The 20,499-nt window shown below is 50.5% G+C and overlaps 1 protein-coding gene across 3 annotated transcripts in view; it reads right to left on the reverse strand.

The window, feature by feature from the left end:
• The window catches only part of rnf139 (ring finger protein 139), a 50,855-nt gene that overhangs the window by 15,481 nt on the left and 14,875 nt on the right, over positions 1-20,499 (reverse strand). The window contains exons 1-2 of one of the 3 annotated variants that reach the window (XM_038809228.1): positions 17,241-17,262; positions 8,830-8,925 (exon numbers count right to left, since the gene is read on the reverse strand). The exons of 1 other annotated variant lie outside the window; for it this stretch is intronic. In XM_038809228.1, coding sequence (XP_038665156.1) covers positions 8,830-8,925; positions 17,241-17,247 — 103 coding nt within the window. In that variant the 5' untranslated portion in view covers positions 17,248-17,262. Of the gene's footprint in view, positions 1-8,829; positions 8,926-17,240; positions 17,263-20,499 lie in introns of those variants that run through there. One more of the 3 variants, XM_038809225.1, reaches the window with a different exon arrangement.

The following is a 20,499-nucleotide window of genomic DNA, read 5'->3' on the forward strand; positions in this document are numbered from 1 at the left end:
GGGGGGGGGGGGAAATGCCGGGTTGCTGCTGGAACGACTAGGAAGGAGCCGATGGGGGCCGGGGGGGAAGAGGAGAGGCGCTATCGCCATGGGGAACGGGTCGAGCGGGGTGTGCTGGCCTGGGGCGAACATCTGCCAAGCTATGGCTAGTCGGCGGGGGAGGGGGGGCGGGTTGCCCTCTGATCCGGCTGATTACCTGGAACATGAGGGGGCTGAACGGGCCGGTTAAGAGAACCAGGGTGTTCTCCCATCTAAGGGGGTTGAAGGCGGACGTGGCTATGCTCCAGGAGACCCACCTGAAGGTGGCGGACCAGGTCCGTCTGAAGAAGGGGTGGGTGGGGCAGGTTTATCATTCAGGATTGGACGCGAAGAACCGGGCGGTGGCGATTCTAGTGGGGAAGAGGGTGGCGTTTGAGGCGGCTGAGGTGGTGTCGGACAAGGAGGGCAGATATATCATGGTGAGGGGTAGGCTGCAGGGAGAGAAGGTGGTGCTGGTGAACATATATGCCCCGAATTGGGATGATGCTGGCTTCATGAGACAATTGTTGGGCTGCATCCCGGACCTGGAGGCAGGGGGCCTGATCATGGGGGGAGATTTTAACACAGTGCTGGATCCCCCACTGGACCGGTCCAGTTCAAGGACGGGTAGGAGACCGGCGGCGGCCAAAGTGCTGAGGGGATACATGGACCAGATGGGAGGGGTGGATCCCTGGAGGTTTGGGAGACCGAGAGCGCGGGAGTATTCCTTTTTCTCTCACGTCCATAGGGTTTATTCCCGGATAGACTTTTTTGTCCTGAGCAGGGGATTGTTCCCGAGGGTGCAGGATGCCGAGTATTCGGCCATAGCGATTTCGGACCATGCCCCGCACTGGGTTGATCTGGAGATGGGGGAGGCGCGGGACCAGCGCCCGCTCTGGCGCCTGGATGTGGGGATGCTGGCGGAGGAGGAAGTGTGTAACAGGGTTCGGAGAAGCATTGAGGGGTATCTGGATACCAATGATACAGGGGAGGTCCAGGTGGGGATGGTCTGGGAGGCTCTGAAAGCAGTGATCCCGGGGGAGCTGATCTCCATCCGGGCCCACAGGGAAAGGAGGGAGAGGAAGAGACTGGTGGGAGAGCTTCTGGAGGTGGACAGGAGATATGCAGAGGCACCGGAGGAAGGGTTGCTGGGACAACGGCGCAGGTTGCAGGCCAATTTTGACTTGTTGACCACCAGAAAGACACAGTAGAGGGGGGCGCAGGGCGCGGTATACGAGTATGGAGAGAAGGCGAGCAGGATGTTGGCGCATCAGCTCCGTAGGCGAGATGCGGCTAGGGAAATTGGGCGAGTGAAGGATGGGGGTGGAAATGTAGTGCAGAAGGGGACAGAAGTAAACTGGGTCTTTAGGGACTTTTACGAGGGATTGTACCGGTCGGAACCTCCGAGGGGGAGAGAGGGGATGGAGAGCTTCATGAACAGACTATGTTTCCCAAGGGTTCAAGAGAGGCTGGTAAAGGGGCTGGGGGTGCCGATTAGAGTTGGAGGATCTAGGCAGGGGGATCGGGCAAATGCAGTCAGGTAAGGCCCCGGGGCCGGACGGGTTCCCGGCAGAATTTTACAAAAAATATGCGGACCTGGTGGGTCCCCTGCTGGTGCGAACTTTCAATGAGGCGTGGGAGGGGGGGGGCTTTGCCCCCGACAATGTCGCGGGCACTGATCTCTTTGATCCTAAAACGGGATAAGGACCCCTTGCAGTGCGGATAATATAGGCCTATCTCGCTCCTTAACGTAGACGCTAAGTTGCTGGCGAAGATCCTGGCTACCAGGATAGAGGATTGTGTGCCAGAGGTAATTCATGAAGATCAGACAGGATTTGTCAAGGGGCGGCAGCTCAACACGAATGTGCGGAGACTGCTCAATGTTATCATGATGCCGGCAATGGAGGGGGAGGCGGAGATAGTGGTGGTGCTGGACGCAGAGAAAGCGTTTGATAGAGTTGAGTGGGGGTACCTGTGGGAGGTGCATATTACTGCTTGTTGCTATACTTGTTGTTATATTTTTATATTTTCTGTAAAAAATTCCAATAAAAATTATTTAAAAAAAAAGAAAATACAACAGAATATAGATAGATTGGAGACTTGGGCACAGAAATGGCGGATGGAGTTAAATCTGGGCAAATGCGAGGTGATGCATTTTAGAGGATGAAATCTAGGTATGAATTATACTTTAAATGGCAGAAACCTTAACAAATAGAAGGATCTGGGTGTGCAGGTCCACAGTTCCCTAAAAGTGGCAACACAGATGGCTAAGATGATTAAGAAGGCATATGGTATGCTTGCCTTTGCCTTCATCAGCCGGTATATTGAGTACCGGAGTTGGGAAATCATGTTGCAGCTATATAAAACCTTGGTTAGGCTGCATTTGGAGTATTGCGGGCAGTTCTGGTCACTATATTATCAGAAGGACGTGGAAGCTTTGGAAAGAGTGGAAAGAAGGTTCACCAGTATGTTGCCTGGACTCGATGGTGTTGCCTATGAGGAGAGGAGGTTGAATAAACTAGGATTATTTTCACTGGAAAGATGGAGGGAGACCTGATAGAGGTCTATAAAATTATGAGAGCCATAGACAGGATCGATAGTCAGAGGCTTTTTCCAAGGGTGGAAGTGTCAGTTGCAGGAGAGCACAGGTTCAAGGTGAGAGGGGAAAGTTTAAGGGAGATGTGCAGGGTAAGTTTTTCCACAGAGTGTTGGGTGCCTGAGAATGCGGTGGAAACAGGCATATTAGCAACATTTCAGAGGCATCTGGATGGGTACATGAATAGGGAGGTAATAGAGGGATACGGGCCAAGGGCATCATGATCAGCACAGGCTTGGAGGCCCAAAGGGCATATTCCTGTGCTGCACTTTTCTTTGTTCTTTACTTTGCATCTGAAGTTTATGCAAGGAAGAGAATACTACACAATATAGCTTTTGCAGTACTTGGAAGATTCAATTCATTACTTTTATCTGTCTTATACTTGCAATTTTGAATACAATGCACACCACATTAGTTTGAATATAAAAGTGTCTCTAGGTGCTTGTGGTGTCAGGAAAGAAAAGAACAGAAAACAAGAAAAGACAGGCCAGTTGGAAGGGAGGACTGACAGTTTGGTCAAAGATAAGAAAAACATAGGCATTTGGGGAACCAGGCATAACAAAGACAGATACAGCCCAATTGATCCTGCATAGTCCACTTCACTAATATATGGGGACTTGTGGGGAAGAGGGAAGCACATCAATCTTTATCCATGGAAGTGTCTTGCATTGACAAGTGATTGGTACACTAACACATGAATATCTGGTGTTACTCTGCAGGGCAAGTGGTTTTGCTAGTTCAATGGAAAATGGAGGGATTTTGTAAAAGGAGATCACATTTTAGCAAGTGACAATGGAGATAGGCAAGTAATCAACTCCAGGCAGAAAATACAATTTTGAGAATTGCTGCCTACTGTTCAATTTTTACTCGTTGGTATAATGAATTACTCTGAATTATTTCACTTACAAGATTAAAGATTGATGCACTATCAATTACGAGACGAGAGTAGAGAGTAATCGAGGCTTTATTACGCAGAGATGTGTAGCCTCCTGCAGCTGCTGCCGAAATGGCTGCAGCTCGGTGAGCACACACATTTATACTCCGCCTACTGGGCGGAGGCAGCAGGCAGGGTGGCGCCGGTGAAGATTGGGGTGTCTTGGCGGCCGTCGGGGTACGCCACGGGTTTGCATGGAGTAGGTGTACCCTCTCGACCAACAGGTCCGCATTGTGGAGCCGCACGTGTTTGCAGCGGAGAACGGGCCCTGGAGCTGCCAGCCACGTTGGGAGCAAAACCCCGGATGTGGAACTCCTGGGGAAGGCAAGGAATCGTTAATGGAGGGTTGCATTAGTCCCAGTGCAAAGTAGCGATCGGATGGAGTGAAGGGCGTCGGGGAGGACCTCCTGCCAGCGGGAGACCGGGAGATTTTTGGATCAGTGCCAGCTGGACGGCCTTCCAGACCGTCCTGTTTAACCCTCTCCACCTGCCCGTTTCCCCGAGGGTTGTAGCTGGTCATCCTGCTCGAGGCAATGCCCTTGCTGAGCAGGTACTGACGCAGCTCATCACTCAAAAGGAGGATCCCCGGTCGCTATGGATGTAAGCGGGGGAAACAGAATAGGGCGAAGATGGTGTTGAGTGCTTTGATCACTGTGGCAGACGTCATATCGGGGCATGGGACGGCGAAGGGGAATCTGGAGTATTCGTCGACCACGTTAAAGAAGTACGTGTTTTGGTCGGTGGAGGGGAGCGGCCCTTTGAAAGCCATGCTGAGGCATTCAAAGGGGCGGGAGGCCTTCGCTAGATACGCTCGGTCTGGCGGATAGAAGTGCGGTTTGCACTGCACAGAACTGGCAGTCTCTGGTGATAGCCCTGACCTCCTCAATGGAGTAGGGCAGATTGCGGGCCATTATGAAGTGAAAGAACCGGGTGATCCGTGGATGACAGAGAGCGTCGTGTAGGGCCTGGAGTCGGTCCACTTGTGCGCTGGCACCGGGAGGCTCGTTGAGCTTACCGGGGCGATACAAAATCTCGTAATTGTAGGTGGAGAGCTCAATTCTCCAGCTTAAGATTTTATCATTTTTGATCTTGCCCCGCTGTATATTATTGAACATGAAGGCAACCGATTGTTGGTCAATGAGGAGAGTGAATCTCCTGCCGGCCAGGTAATGCCTCCAATGCCGCACAGCTTCTACGATGGCTTGGGCCTCCTTGTCGATAGAGGAGTGCCGAATTTCGGAGGCATGGAGGGTGCGTGAAAAGAATGCCACAGGCCTGCCTGCCTGGTTGAGAGTGGCGGCCAGAACGACGTCTGATGCATCGCTCTCGAATTGGAAGAGGAGCATCTCGTCGCGGCCTTGACACGGTTAAAGGCCTGGTGAGCCTCGGCCACCAGGGGGAAAACGGTGGAGTGAATGAGTGGGCGGGCCTTGTCCGCATAGCTAGGGACCCACTGGGCATATAAGAACACCAGATATTGTTTGAGGGCCTTGGGGGAGGGGGAGTTCCATGAGGGGGCGCATGCAATCGGGGTCGGGCCCCAGAATTCCATTTTGCACCATATAGCCAAGGATAGCTAAGCGGTTGGTGCTGAACATACACTTGTTGTACGTAAGGTTAAGGAGTTTGGCGGTGTGGAGGAATTTGGAACGGTTAGCATCGTGGTCCTGCTGGTCGTGGCCGCAGATGGTGACGTTTTCCAGGTACGGGAAGGTGGCCCGCAATCCGTACCGGTCAACCATTTGGTCCATCTCCCGTTGGAAGACCGAGACCCCATTAGTGATGCCAAAGGGAACCCCAAGGTAGTGGTAAAGGCGGCCGTTCGCTTTGAACGCAGTGTACAGCTGTCCGCCTTGCAGATGGGGAGCTGGTGGTAGGTAGATTTCAGGTCCACTGTCGAGAAGACCCGGTACTGTGCAATCTAATTGACCATATCAGATATGCGTGGGAGGGGGTACGCGTCGAGCTGCGTGCACCGATTGATGGTCTGACTGTAGTCAACGACCATCCTATTTTTCTCCCTAGTTTTCACAAGTATCACTTGGGCTCTCCAGGGGCTGTTGCTGGCCTCGATGATGCCATCCCGCAGCAGCCTCTGGACCTCAGACCTGATTAAGGTCCTGTCCTGGGCACTGTACCGTCTGCTCCTGGTGGCGACGTGTTTACAATCCGGGGTGAGGTTTGCAAACAGAGAAGGCGAGTCAAACTTAAGGGTCGTGAGGCCACATACAGTACGGTGTGGTAGGGGCCCGCCGAATTTCAGGGTTAGACTTTGGAGGTTGCACTGGAAGTCCAGGCCGAGTAGCAAGGCAGCGCAGAGGTTGGTGAGGACGTAGAGCCGGAAGTCGCTGAACTCTATGCCCTGGATGGTGAGGGTGGCGGTGCAGTACCCAAGGATCTCCACGGAGTGGGATCCGGGGGCCAGGAAGATTCGTTGTGTAATGGGGTGAACCGCGAGGGAGCAGCGCCTGATCGTATCGGGGTGGAGGAAGCTCTCGGTGCTCCCGGAGTCAAGAAGGCAGGATGTCTTGTGCCCATCGACCTTTACCGTCGTAGATGCGGTTGCGCGGCCGGGACTGGTCGATCGTGATGGAGGCGAGCTGTAGCTGGTGTTGGAAGGCTCTGGGCTGGTGGGCGGCGGTTGCGGACGATGAGGTGCTCGATTAGGTGAGGAAGATGGCAGCACCCATGGGGCGCACGAGGCCTGATGGGGAGGGGAAGAAGAAGAGAGGAGATGGCGGCGCCCACGGGCCGCACGTGTCCTGAGGCAAGGAAGATAGCGGCACCGAAAGGCCGCACGTGGGCTGCAGGGACGAAAATGGTGGCGACCACGGATCGCTCATGGGGGGGGTGCAGGAACAATGGGCCTGGTTACAGTGGGCCTGGTTACAGCAGCGATCGATTGGGCCTGGCATACCACAGCAAAATGTCCTTTCTTGCCGCAGGCATTGCAGAGTGTGCTCTGCGCCGCACAGCGCTGCCGGAGGTGCTTTGTCTATCCGCAGAAATAGCACTTGGGGGCCCCCCCCGGGGTTGGCTGGCTGCCGCGAGGCGCAGGCTTGGGGGTTGGCTGGGGGCGGTCGCTGGTGGGGTGAACGATGGGGCGGTCACTGGTGGGGTCCACGATGTCCAGGAGGGGGGGGGGGGCACTGTGCAGTCGGGGACGTACGCCTGTACATTGCGGGAGGCAACCGTTAGTGAGGTTGCGCGTTTCTTGGTCGCCGCGAGGTCGAGTGTAGCCCTTTCGAAGAGGCACTGGCGGATGTACGCTGACCCTATGCCCTTAACGCAAGCGTCCCTGATTTGAAGTTCGGAATGTTCAACAGCCTGGCAATCGCAGTCCCTCGCCAGGGCGTGCAGGGCACGCCAGAAATCTTCCAAGGATTCACCGGGGAGTTGATGCCGCGTGGACAGGAGGTGCCTGTCGTAGAGTTTGTTGGTTTTCTGGGTGTAGTTCTCTTTCAGAAACGCCATGGCCTCAGCGTAGGTGGGTGCATCCTGGATGAAGGGAAAGATATCGGAGTTCAGCCATGTATACAGGATCTGGAGTTTCTGTGCTTCTGTGGGTTGTTCTGTTGCAGAGCCGATGTAGGCTTCAAAGCAAGCTAGCCAGTGGGCCAAGGCCGACTTGGCATTGCCCGCTTGAGGGTGCAGCTGCAGGCGATCCGGCTTGATGCGGAGGTCCATTGTTGTAAAACCTCTGCTTAATAAATTGATGCGCTATCAATTACGACGAGACGAGAGAGTAATCGAGGCTTTATTAAGCAGAGATGTGTAGCCTCCTGCAGCTGCTACCGAAATGGCTGCAGCTCGATGAGCGCACACATTTATACTCCGCCTACTGGGCGGAGCCAGCAGGCAGGGATCTACCCCGGTACCTGTAGTACAGGAGCCTTACCGTATTACATCTCATGTATGCGATATATACAAACAGTGGTGACTACCACAAAGATATTCCAAAAATACTTCACCATCACAGGATGATCGCAAAATACAGGAAGTGCAGATGGAGAGGGGGGGGGGGGGGGGTGGAGGGGGGGGAAGAGAAGAGGTCACAATGTTGCTGAGCCCCATATTCAAATCCGATAGAAGTTATGTTGGAGGACTGACACCCAGTGTCTTTACAGTAGAATTGTATGCCAACTCAAAGTAAAACAGTACCTGCCAACAGCTTTGTTCCAAATGTTAGCAATACAGGCAATCATCACTTTTACTTTATAAATGGTCAATCTCCTGTGATGTTGCACATGGATATTCAGGACAACTTTCAACTCTGTAACCAGTAGGGAAGTGGGGGTGATACAAGAGAGAAGAGGGAGAAAGGAAGTGTTGAGAAAGATATTCAGATCACAGTGATAGAGATATTAAACAATGGAATAGCCAGCCATCAGAGAAGAAGTACAGCCTGTAGCAGCTGTTGATGAGAGGGAAGAGAATTTAAGCAGGGCAAGAGTAGCTTAAGGACAAGTATAACCAGCAGAGGTGAGGAGCTGGGAGCAAACAGCGAACAGAATTAGCTCCCAATGTGGTTTCCCCCATACTTGTGCAACCGCTCCATTAGTTTCAATTCTCTACTCGAGCTCTCTGTCCTTATCCTTTTACACTATTCCAATGCTCAAGGGATAACACTTCATCTTATGATTAAACCTTCAACGGCATTAGGATGCATTCCTTGGTTTAACAGTTTGAGATCAAAATCTCTGCCCATAACTGTTTTTGGGCCAGCTTTGTACCACCTCCAACCAACTACATTTTGCCTACCATTTTTACATGCATTTTGCATCTTCAAAACACCTTTGAGAAAAAAAAAACAGTAGATTATGATTTCATCTTTCCCATTTACACTTCCTCTGGATCCATCTTTAGTTTTTTTTCTACTTGTCCCATTGCCATTTCCTTTTGCCTTGCACACACATCATCCAGCCATTTAATCTCTCCTGCCTTCTGCTCAATAAGAGCTTCCTTTGTTTTCTTCTCCCCCCCCCCCCCCCCCTCCCCCATGACTTCACATACTTACTTAAAACCTGTAACTTTTTCCAGTTATGACAAAAACCTATCAACTTGAAATGCTATCTCTGCTTCTCTCTCCACAGAAGCTGCTAGATTTGCTGTGTTTCCAGAATGTTCTGTTTTTATTTCAGGTATGTATCTTTTGGCTCTTGGAATTTTTGGATTCTGAAATTTGAGGATCTGAGTTTGCAATTCTGTTGACTTTTCCTGAAAATTGTAAATCATGGTTTTGATTATTATATGTTGCTTTAACTAAGTATTCAAGTTTTACCTTTCTTGAAGTGCAGGATACATGTACAATGGTAGGCAACATGTAGTAGGTAGTATATAGCAGCACTATATAGAGGGCTCCTGAGGTTTGGGTTCACTGGAGAAGAACACAAGAAATAGGAGTAGGCCACATGGTCTGTTGTTTTGCCATTCAATATGATCATATCTGATCTTGGGGTTCAAGTCCACTTTCCCATCAGCTCCCTCAATTCTGAAACACCAAATATCTGTCTATCCCAGCCTTAAACATATTCAACGATAAAGCATCCACAACCACCTTGAGAATTCACAACCCTTTGAATGAAGACATTTCTCCTCATAGCAAAGAAAATGCGGTTGAAAGGGAGAAAATGAGTGAAGGGGTTTCCATCAATAGGCAAAATCTAAGAGGCTGAAGCATCCAGCTAATTATTTCCCAATAAAATAACATCTAGTGAAGATGCAAAAATAATCATTCTATACAATAGTTTGGGACTTTTAGACAAAGAAAAGCACAGGTAATCTAATCATTATGTCTCACTTAGACGGAGACTTCCTCTGAAATGTATCATACATTCATTATCTTTGGACTTATCTTTGGAGTAGATTTTTACAATGAGAAAAATGAATAAATATTTTGTAATAATTTTCTCAAATTCCAAATACCTTTCAATAGACAAGATTTGTTTCTAAAAATTATGATAACAAACAAATAATATTAAAGCACTGATGTTATTAGTCACAACTTTTTCTCTGCCCACTCATGACTGCAGTATGCCCAAATTGAAACCAGATATTATCCCTTGACGTCCTTCCATCTAGGAGAGATGATGGATATGCGTGGGTGATGTACAGGAAAAAGGTTCAATCATTTCCATCTTCGTTGCCTGAGGTGCATTGTCAGTATATCTGGCAGACCAAAATCTCAAATGTGGCAGTCCTCTCAAAGACTGAGCTCTCAAGTGCTTTGGCACTAATCAGAGATAGCTTTGGTGGATTGGGCATGGCCACAGGACGGCAGACAGTCATGTACTCAAGGATTTTGAGTTTACTGAGGTAGATATAGCCCAACAGCCAACGGGGTGGCCAAGGATGCCTGCAAGGGCAATATGGAGGCCCTAAACATGGACTATCATACTCAAGAGTCACTAGCAAGTAAAAAAGGAAAATGATGATACCTGCTATGGGCTGGCATATATTACCATAATGCAGTTAGAGCAGCTTGGCAGTGGCCAACAATGTTGAAAACAACAGCACACAATGTCACTTGGCATCTTCAAGTCCTGTGCTTATGGCAGAATCTGCCTCTCAAGAATTGTCTTCACAGATATTGGTAAAATTGCACGAAATGAAGACACCCATTTAAATGGATTGTTTGCTATGTGGCCCTCATCCCTTATAGATGGCAGGATGCTTGATGCCCAGCACAAATTGTTAATGATGCCATTATAAATCAGATTTCACTGAACCAAAACACTATTAAAACCTACACCCTCCAGTGCAAATAATAAATGTCAAAATTCAAAGAGGTATTGGGATGAAAACCATTAGTTTGTACCGTGCCATGAAAATGTGATGCAAGAGCCCTCAAATAACCCTGCCCCATCAGCTGCCTGATAGAATAGAAATACACAATAAAGAATTACTCCCAGACATATACATGCAAGCCTCTTTTTTTAAGCCACACATCTTTGTGCTTTTAAGTTCACTTAGCAAAATCAATAAGGTGGACTTCCGGTGGCGGCGATGACGTAGGAAGCCGCACATTTGGGAGCTCCCAATTCAAACGGACTTTTCAGCTCTTTTTAGAGCCCAACACGGAATTTTTTTGACGTCTCACAGGGCGAGAAGGTGTGTTGATCAACTTTCTCCACATTTAATGCCTCGAACGGAGTGGAAAACGGGAAAAAACGGCGGCAGCAGCTCCCCAGAAAAAACGGGGGAAGGATTCCAAAATGGCGGCCGGCAGAGCACCACAGGAGTGGAGGCTGTGGGCGCAGGAGCAGCAAGCTGCTCTCCTGCGCTGTTTTGCAGATTTTAAGGCTGAGGTGCTGAGCTCTCTGCAGGAAACGAATAAAAAGCTTTCGGCCCAGGGTGCTGCCATCCAGGCGTTGCAGGAGCAGGCCGCTGAACGAGAGGAGGAGGCCGTGGTCCTCGTGAGTAAGGTGGAGGGGCACGAGGCACTCCATAAGAAGTGGCAGGACCGCTTCGAGGAGCTTGATCTCCGCATGAGGCGGAAGAATCTGAGAATCTTGGGCCTTGCGGAGGGGCTGGAGGGGTCGGATTTGACAACCTACGTGGCCATGATGCTGAACTCGCTAGTGGGGGCAGGATCTTTCCATCTGCCCCTGGAGCTGGAGGGAGCCCACAGAGTACTGGCCAGGAGGCCCAAGGAGAATGAACCCCCGCGTGCGGTGCTGGTGAGGTTCCACCGGTTCAGTGATCAGGAGCGTGTGCTGCGCTGGGCCAAGAGGGTAAAGAGCAGCAATTGGGAGAATGCGGTAGTAAGGATCTACTAGGATTGGAGTGCGGAGGTGGCTAAGCGGCGGTCCGGGTTTAATCGGACGAAGGAGGTGCTCTATAAGAAGAAAATAAAGTTTGGAATGTTACAGCCTGCGCGCTTGGTGGGTAACTTATTTGGAGCAGCATTATTATTTTGATTCCCCGGAGGAGGCGTGGGCCTTTGTGCGGACGGAGAAGCTGGACTTGAACTAGGGGATGGGGGGTCGGTTGTAATGCTTTATTGCTGGTTTCTGCTGTTGCTGTGTTTTTTCTGTACTTTTGTAATTTTGATATGGTTATTTATTGGGGTGTTGTTCTGTTTTTTGTTGAGGGGCATTGTTTGGGTTTTGTATTTTGCGGGGGAGGTTGGGGAGCTTGTTGTATTCTGTATAGGGTTGGGGGTATGGAGTGGGGCTGGTATTTGGGAGCTGCGTCAGAAGGGTGTGGTGGGGCAGTGCGAAAGCGCGGGCTTTCCTCTGGTTTCCCGTGTTGCGGGGTTGGGGGGTGGAGATGATGACGGGGCAGGTGGGGGGGGGCCTTAACTGGTTCCTCCCCGCGCCGGAGCGGTGCCTTGAGGAGTGACAGGATGGGGGACAATCCCACTTTGGGAGGGGTCGGGTTTTTGGCGGGAGCTGCCGGGGTCAGCAGAAGTTAGCTGGCCCACGGAAGTACAATGGAGGACGGGTCGCGGCTAGGAGGGTTCCAAGCCTGGGGGGGGGGGGGAGAATTCCGGGTTGCTGCAGGGTCAGGAAGGAGTTGGTGTGGGTCGGGGGGGGGGGGCAGAGGGGAGGTGTTGTCGCCGTGGGGACTGGGTCGGGCAGGGGGTGCTGGCCTGGGGCGGGCAGTCGACGGGCTATGGCTAGTCGACGGGGATGGGGGGGGGGGGGGGGGGGGGGCGGGACGCCCTCTGATCCGGTTGGTCACCTGGAATGTGAGGGGACTTAATGGGCTGGTGAAGCGGTCTAGGGTACTTGCTCATCTGAGGGGGCTAAAGGCAGATGTGGCAATGCTTCAGGAGACCCACCTGAAGGTGGCGGACCAGGTCTGTCTGAGGAAGGGGTGGGTGGGGCAGGTTTTCCACTCTGGGTTGGATGTGAAGAACGGGGGAGTGGCAATTCTGGTGGGGAAAAATGTGTCGTTTGAGGCATCCGAGGTGGTGGTGGATAAGGGGGGTAGGTTTGTTATGGTAAGGGGCAGGCTACAGGGAGAGCAGGTGGTACTTGTTAGTGTGTATGCCCCAAATTGGGATGATGCGGGCTTTATGAGGCGTATGCTGGGACGTGTCCCGGATCTAGAGGCGGGAGGTCTGATTATTTGGGGGGGGGGGGGGGGGGGGGGACTTCAATACGGTGTTGGATCCTTCACTGGATCGGTCCAGTTCAAGGACGGGTAGCAGGCCGGCGGCGGCCAAGGTGCTGAGGGGGTTTATGGACCAGATGGGAGGGGTGGACCCATGGAGGTTTGTGAGGCCGAGGGCACGGGAGTACTCTTTCTTCTCCCATGTACATAGGGTTTATTCTCAGATAGACTTCTTCGTGGTGAGGAGGGGACTGATTCCGAGAGTGGAGGAGGCCGAATATTCGGCCATTGCAATCTCCGACCACGCTCCGCATTGGATGGAGTTGGAGATGGGGGAGGTGCGGGACCAGCGCCCGTTATGGCAGTTGGATGTGGGGTTGTTGGCGGAGGAGGTGTGCAGGAGGGTCCGGGCAAGTATTGAGGGGTACCTCGAGGTGAATGATAGGGGGGAGGTCCGGGTGGGGATGGTCTGGGAAGCCCTGAAGGCAGTGATTCATAGGGAGCTGATATCCATCCGGGCACACAGGGAGAGGAGTGAGAGGGATAGACTGGTGGGGAAGATCCTGGAGGTGGATAGGAGGTACGCGGAGGCACCAGAGGAGGGATTGTTGGGGGAGAGGCGCAGCCTGCAGGCTAAATTTGATTTGCTGACCACTAGAAAGGCGGAGGCCTAGTGGAGGAAGGTACAAGGGGCAGTGTATGAACATGGTGAAAAGGCGAGTTGGATGCTGGCTCGTCAGCTCCGCAAGTGGGTTGCGGCTAGGGAAATTGCTGGAGTGAGAGATGAGTGGGAATGTGGTGCGGAAGGGGGTAGAGGTGAATGAGGTCTTCAAGGACTTTTACAGGGAACTGTATCGGTCGGGGCCAACGGTGGAGAGGAGGGGAATGGAGAGTTTTCTCAATGGGCTATCTTTCCCGAAGGTGCAGGAGGAGCAGGTGGAGGGGTTGGGGCGCCGATTGAGCAGGAGGAGCTGGTTAAGGGGATCGGGCAGATGCAGTCAGGGAAGGCGCCGGGGCCGGATGGGTTCCCGGTGGAGTTTTATAAAAAGTTTGTGGACCTAGTGGGCCCCCTACTGGTACGGACACTTAATGAGGCATGGGAAGGGGGGACTTTGCCCCCGCGATGTCGCGGGCGCTGATTTCTTTAATCTTAAAGAGGGACAAGGACCCCCAGCAGTGTGGTTCATACAGGCCCATATCTCTCCTTAATATGGATGCCAAGGTGCTGGCAAAGATCCTGTCCACCAGGATAGAGGACTGTGTGCCAGGGGTTGTACACGAGGACCAGACAGGTTTTGTTAAGGGAAGGCAGCTGAACACGAACGTGCGGAGGTTGTTGAATGTCATCATGATGCCGGCGATTGAGGGGGGAGGCTGAGATAGTGGTGGCGTGGATGCGGAGAAGGCCTTCGATAGAGTGGAGTGGGGGTACTTATGGGAGGTTTGGATTTGGTGAAGGGTTTATTAGATGGGTGAGACTGCTATACGAGGCCCCAACAGCGTGTGTGGCCACGGATGGGAAGAGGTCGGAGTACTTCCGGCTTTATCGAGGGACCAGGCAGGGTTGCACCCTGTCCCCCTTGTTGTTTGCGTTGGCAATCGAACCGTTGGCTATGGCGGTGAGGGATTCAGGACGGTGGAGGGGTTTGGTGCGGGGTGGGGAGGAACATAGGGTGTCGTTGTATGCCGATGACCTGCTACTGTATGTGGCGGACCCGGTGGGAGGGATGCAGGGGGTGATGGAGCTGCTAGCTGAGTTTGGGACCTTTTCAGGCTATAAACTAAATCTAGGCAAGAGTGAGGTGTGTGTGATGCACCTTGGGGACCAGGAGGAGGGAATTGGTAGGCTCCCGCTTAGGAGGGCAGGGGAGAGTTTTAGCTACCTGGGGGTGCAGGTGGCCAGGGACTGGGGGACTCTTCACAAGCGTAATTTCACCAGGCTTGTGGATCAGATGGAGGAGGAGTTCAAGAGGTGGGACATGCTGCCATTGTCGTCGGTGGGGTGAGTGCAGTCCCTCAAAATGACGGTGCTTCCGAGGTTCTTGTTCCTCTTTCAGTGCCTGCCCATCTTCATCCCCAGGGCCTTCTTTAGGAGGGTGACTAGCAGTATTTTGAGCTTTGTGTGGGAACATGGGATTCCGAGAGTGAAGAGGGTGTTCCTGGAGCGAGGGAGGGATGGAGGCGGGCTGGTGCTGCCCAACCTTTTGGGGTACTATTGGGCGGCCAATGTGTCAATGGTGCGTAAATGGGTGATTTGGGGGGGGGGGGGGGGGGGGGGGCGTGGAAAAGAATGGAGATGGCGTCTTGTAGAGGTACGAGCCTGGGTGCCCTGGTAATGGCGCCGTTGCCGCTCTCTCCTAAGAGGTATACCACGAGCCCGGTGGTGGCGGCGACCCTAGGAATCTGGGGACAGTGGAGACCGCATAGGGGGGAAACAAGGGGCTCGATGGAGGCTCCAATAGGTGGAAATCATCGGTTCATCCCGGAGAACACTGATGGGGGATTTAGGGGGTGGTTTAGGGGGGGCATCAGTAAATTGAGGGACCTGTTTATTGGCGGGAGGTTTGCGGGCCTGGGAGAACTGGAAGATAAATTTGGGCTCCCCCAAGGGAACATGTTCAGATACTTGCAGGTAAAGGCGTTTGCTAGGCGACAGATGGAGGAATTTCCTTTGCTGCCCTCCCGGGGGGGCGATGAACAGAGTGCTTTCGGGGGTGTGGGTCGGAGAGGGTAAGGTGTCTGACATTTATAAGGTAATGCAGGAGGTGGAGGAATCGTCAGTGGAGGAGCTGAAGGCTAAATGGGAGGGGGAACTAGGGGAGCAGATAGAGGATGGGACTTGGGCGGATGGTCTTGGAGAGAGTCAACTCTCCCTCTTCATGTGCGAGTCTTAGTCTCATCCAATTTAAGGTGCTGCATCGGGCCCATATGTCTGTGACTCGGATGAGCAGGTTTTTTGGGGGGTGAGGACAGGTGCACCAGGTGTTCGGGGAGTCCAACAAATCATGCCCATATGTTCTGGGCATGCCCGGCACTGGAGGAATTCTGGAAGGGGGTGGCGGGGACGGTGTCGAGGGTGGTTGGATCCAGGGTCAAACCAGGTTGGAGACTTGCGATTTTTGGAGTTGCGGCGGAGCCGAGAGTGCAGGAGGCGAAAGAGGCTGGTGTTCTGGCCTTTGCGTCCCGAGTAGCCCGGCGGAGGATCTTGATGCAGTGGAAAGATGCGAGGCCCCCAAGTGTGGAGACCTGGATCAGTGACATGGCAGGATTTATAAAATTGGAGAGGGTCAAATTTGCCCTGAGAGGATCAATACAAGGGTTCTATAAACAGTGGCAGCCTTTTCTGGACTTTCTGGCTCAAAGATAGGTATCTGGGTCAATAGCAGCAGCAACCCGGGGGGCAGGCAGGAAATCGGAGTTAAAGCCACAATTAGATCATCCATGATCTTACTGAATGGGACAGGCAGTGGTATAGTCACTGGACTAGTAATCCAGAGGCCCAGGGGAATACACTGAGGCCCCGGCAGATGGTGAAATTTTAATTCAATAAAAATCTGGAATGATGATCATGAAACCATTGTCAATTGTCGGAAAAACCCATCTGGTTCATTAATGTCCTTTAGGGAAGGAAATCTACCCTCCTTACCCGGTCTGACCTATATGTGACTCCAGACTCGCACAGCAATGCGGTTGACTCTGGTTAACTGCACACCTCCCCTCTTCCCCCCCCCCCCCCGAAATGGCCAAGCCAGCCACTCAGTTCAAGGGCAATGAGGGATGGGGCCAGTGACGCTCACACCCCAAGGACGGAAAAATAAACACGCAAGGGTCAAATGGCCCTACGTTATTGCAACATTTCTCAGAAGGCGAGAGAGAAAAATCAAATTCAGTCAACCAAATGAGACTCTGGGCAACACGGCGGCACAGTGGTTAGCACTGCTGCCTCACAGCGCCGAGGTCCCAGGTTCGATCCCGGCTCTGGGTCACTGGCCGTGTGGGTTTGCACATTCACCCATGTCTGCGTGGGTTTCACCCCCACAACCCAAAGATGTGCAGGCTAGGTGGATTGACCACACTAAATTGCCCCTTTATTGGAAAACAAATTGGGTACTCTAAATTTATTTTTTTTTAAACCCTAAATGTGACTGTGATAACCATATGGACGCGTGCGTGCACGGTGGAGCAAGTAATCCGGCTCCTCTTGAATCGGTGGAAGTTATTAAGGGCACGTACTCTGGAAAAGTGCCACGTGCATGACGCCCAAAACATCGCAACAAGGAAGGCAGCTGTGTAAACTCGCAAGAAACACTCGCAAAACACCTGAACTCTTGCTAAATGCTGTTTTGGGGGGGGGGGGGGGGGGGGGGGGGGGGGTTAAGGGGCAATTTAGCGTGGCCAATTCACCTAGCCTGCACATCTTTGGATTGTAGGAGCGAAACCCACGCAAACAGAGGGAGAATGTGCAAACTCCACACGGACAGTGACCCAGAGCCGGGATCGAACCAGGGACCTCGGCACTGTGAGGCAACAGGGCTAACCCACTGCGCCACCGTGCTGCCTTAAACAATAGGTAACCATGATGCTGGTTATTAACATCGAGGTTTCAAAAAGATAGACAGCCTGACAACATACCAGCCATACCCTTGATACCTGTTCAGGACATAAGCCAGACTTAAGGATGTCCTGATGGGGCAACTGTAAAAAACATTGGTCTATGTGTAAGTAATAGCTGAGTGATCGTTATCATTTTTTAAAAAATAATTCTTATTCAAGTTTTAATAACAATAACAAATTTTCTCCCTGCAATTTAAAACAAACAAGGCGTGTTTCCACACCAAAACAAAACAAGAAAAGAACTCTTTCCCCCCCCCCCCCCTAAATAAATAATAACAAATAGATCGTTATCATTTCTAACTTCATGAGCTAAGAGTTTTTCCTGACTTGTTCGGCACAAGATAACATCCATTTCCATAGCTTGTCTCATCATGCTATTTTCCTCAAATGTAATTGGAGAAGAACAGGGAAAACTATTTAAAGAGATACAAGTCAGATGTGAAATCCTGGCCCAGGTGCATATTCCCTTTAAAATAGCTGCTCCAAGTCATGTGGTGATTCATTAAAAATGGGCACAATTCTGGAAACTATCAACGTCCACAAAAAACAATAAACATATAGAATCTCTTATGCAATAGGACAATTCTCTGGCCTTGCACATTCAGGACACAGTGGTGTGGTGGTTCTGTTACTGGACTAGCAATCAACGGTCTGGTCTAATAATCCACAGATTTTCAACATGGCAGTTTAAGACTATTAATTCACCTTTTAAAAATGTTATAAATTATTTGTTTTAAAACCCGAGTATCCTTGAGGGCAGGAAACCCGTTTTTCTTTTAGCCAGTCTGACTCCAATGTGGTTGACTTAACTTCCCACCCCAACCACTCAGTTGAATCAAAATCATCAAAATAATAAGAACATTAAGAGCAGACTAAGGGTTCAAAACCCCCGGTATCACCATACTATAGTTCTTGCACATCTGTGATTTCCCTGCAGCTGTGCTTCCCCCATCTCTCACTACAAAGAACAAAACAGCACTGTAACAGGCCCTACGGCCCTCCAAGCCTCTGCTGGTCATGATACCATCCTTGGCCAAACCCTCATCACTTCCTAGTGCCGTCTCCCTCTATACTCATCCTATCCATGTATTTGTCACGTTGCCTTAAAGAATATCTGGAGAATTGCGTGCAGTTTTGGTCTCCTTATCTAAGAAATACTGGGTGGAATTCTGCTCCCGAGATGCCTGGAATTCATTCCCCAAAGGGACGGAGAATTGGGCGTAGGAGGAAAATCTGAATGCCATGCTCTGAACCTCCGCTGGCGGCATGAACGATGTCCACGATGCGCCGGTACCGGCAGGTGGATGCAAATAAATGCAAATGAGTCTTAACTGACCCATCGGGGCAGCACGGTAGCATGGTGGTCAGCATAAATGCTTCACAGCTCCAGGGTCCCAGGTTCGGTTCCCGGCTGGGTCACTGTCTGTGCGGAGTCTGCACGTCCTCCCCGTGTTTCCGTGCGTTTCCTTCGGGTGCTCCGGTTTCCTCCCACAGTCCAAAGATGTGCGGGCTAGGTGGATTGGCCATGCTAAATTGCCCGTAGTGTCCTAAAATGTAAGGTTATGGGGGGTTGTTGGGTTACGGGTATAGGGTGGATACGTGGGTTTGAGTAGGGTGATCATTGCTCGGCACAACATCGAGGGCCGAAGGGCCTGTTCTGTGCTGTACTGTTCTATGTTCTATTTGCATCTATTTAATGGGTTCTGTGCTCTAGCCTCCGGTGAGTTTAGTTGAGACTGTTAAAGCTGCAGCCAAGAAATTCAGATTGTAACGTGCATTCATCCATAACAAATGAAGACCATCCAGCACCCGAATACAGTTCCATGTCTAACGAAAGCACCTTTGAACAATTTACATTAAAGATGTATAAATGTAATCCATTGTTGTTGTTGAAACTCACACTTCTGGTAAGAATCAAAGTTGGTCACAGGTTATGTAATCACACTGATCTGCAGTATTCAACCTCTCTATTACAATTTTTCCTTGTCCGTTTCAGTACTATTGTCTGCATTCTTTTTAACTTCCTGTTCCTCTGAAACTGCAAAAACATGACCCCACATGCGCTACATCCTTAGTTTCAAAATCAAGAGTCTACTTCTTTAATTTATGCAGTATTGAGGAAATGTTGCAAAAAGGTTTGGCTACTCGCCTACATTATCTATCCGTTCCTCTCTGCATTTTAATGATAATAAAACTTGTTTCAAGAGTTTTCCTTCATAACTTCAACAGCTTCAGTTCCTTGAATCACTTTTATGTCTCCACAGTGCAATTATCTTTTGAAGTAGGGTACCCAAAACTGTACTTGGTAATTGATAAGAATTGAGTAAAGTTTCACAAAACTTTAAACGAGCTTCAATGGACCTTTTCAGTGCCTTTACACATGCATTGTTATATATTCAAATTTAAGGTTCTACGTATAAGAACACAACAAATCATTTTGTAATTAAGTAGCCACACAAGCACGTGTAATTTCTTGAACTTTATTTGAGTGTATGGGATCCAATGAATAGAGGGACAGCATCCTTTCTAAGCAGAATCAAGGGCCCTAATGGTATGTTGCCTTCCTGTGCCTGGGCATGGCAAACAACTGGAACCAACATAGAGAAGACGAAAAGTCCTGTTTGGAGAGTATCAGGAATTACGAGCTAAAGTGAAGAGTCAATCTCAAGATTATTACTTGAGCCATGTGACAATTGAGACAGGGATAAACACACAAGGGAAGTAGGGGAGGGGTGGGAGCTCATTTTATGCCACAGGAAGGAACTATATCGTGAGGATAAGCTCCATCCACCTGCAAGGCCCATGCAGAAAGGATTGACAAGCTCACAAGGTCTTTAAAGCAGTGTGGTATGTGTGTGTGTAGGGGGGGGGGGGCACGCTGGTAGGAAAAGTGGTAAAACATTAGTTCAAAAATCAAAGTAGAATAACGAGAGAAACTATTTTAAGCATTACAGGTAAAGGGAAAGCTTGGAGAGAAAGGTAAGAACTGAGAGAGTAAAACAATAAACCAAAATGTAGGTTAGGAAGTCATGCATTTCTTTCTACAAAAATAGAGTACTTGGAACAAAATGAATGAATTGCAGGTGCAAATTCAACTCGGAGAAACTAAAACAGCTCTCTCCACATATGCTACCAAACCTGTTGCTTTTTTCAACATTTTCGGTTTTATTTAATTTCGCCAACTAGTAGGCTGATTTCAATGGAATGAAAAGACTATCCACACATCAATCTATTAGTGGATAAAACTACAGAAAATCAATGTTCATAAAAAGATTTG

The sequence above is a fragment of the Scyliorhinus canicula genome, chromosome 10 (assembly GCF_902713615.1).
Source record: "Scyliorhinus canicula chromosome 10, sScyCan1.1, whole genome shotgun sequence".
NCBI lineage: Eukaryota > Metazoa > Chordata > Chondrichthyes > Carcharhiniformes > Scyliorhinidae > Scyliorhinus > Scyliorhinus canicula.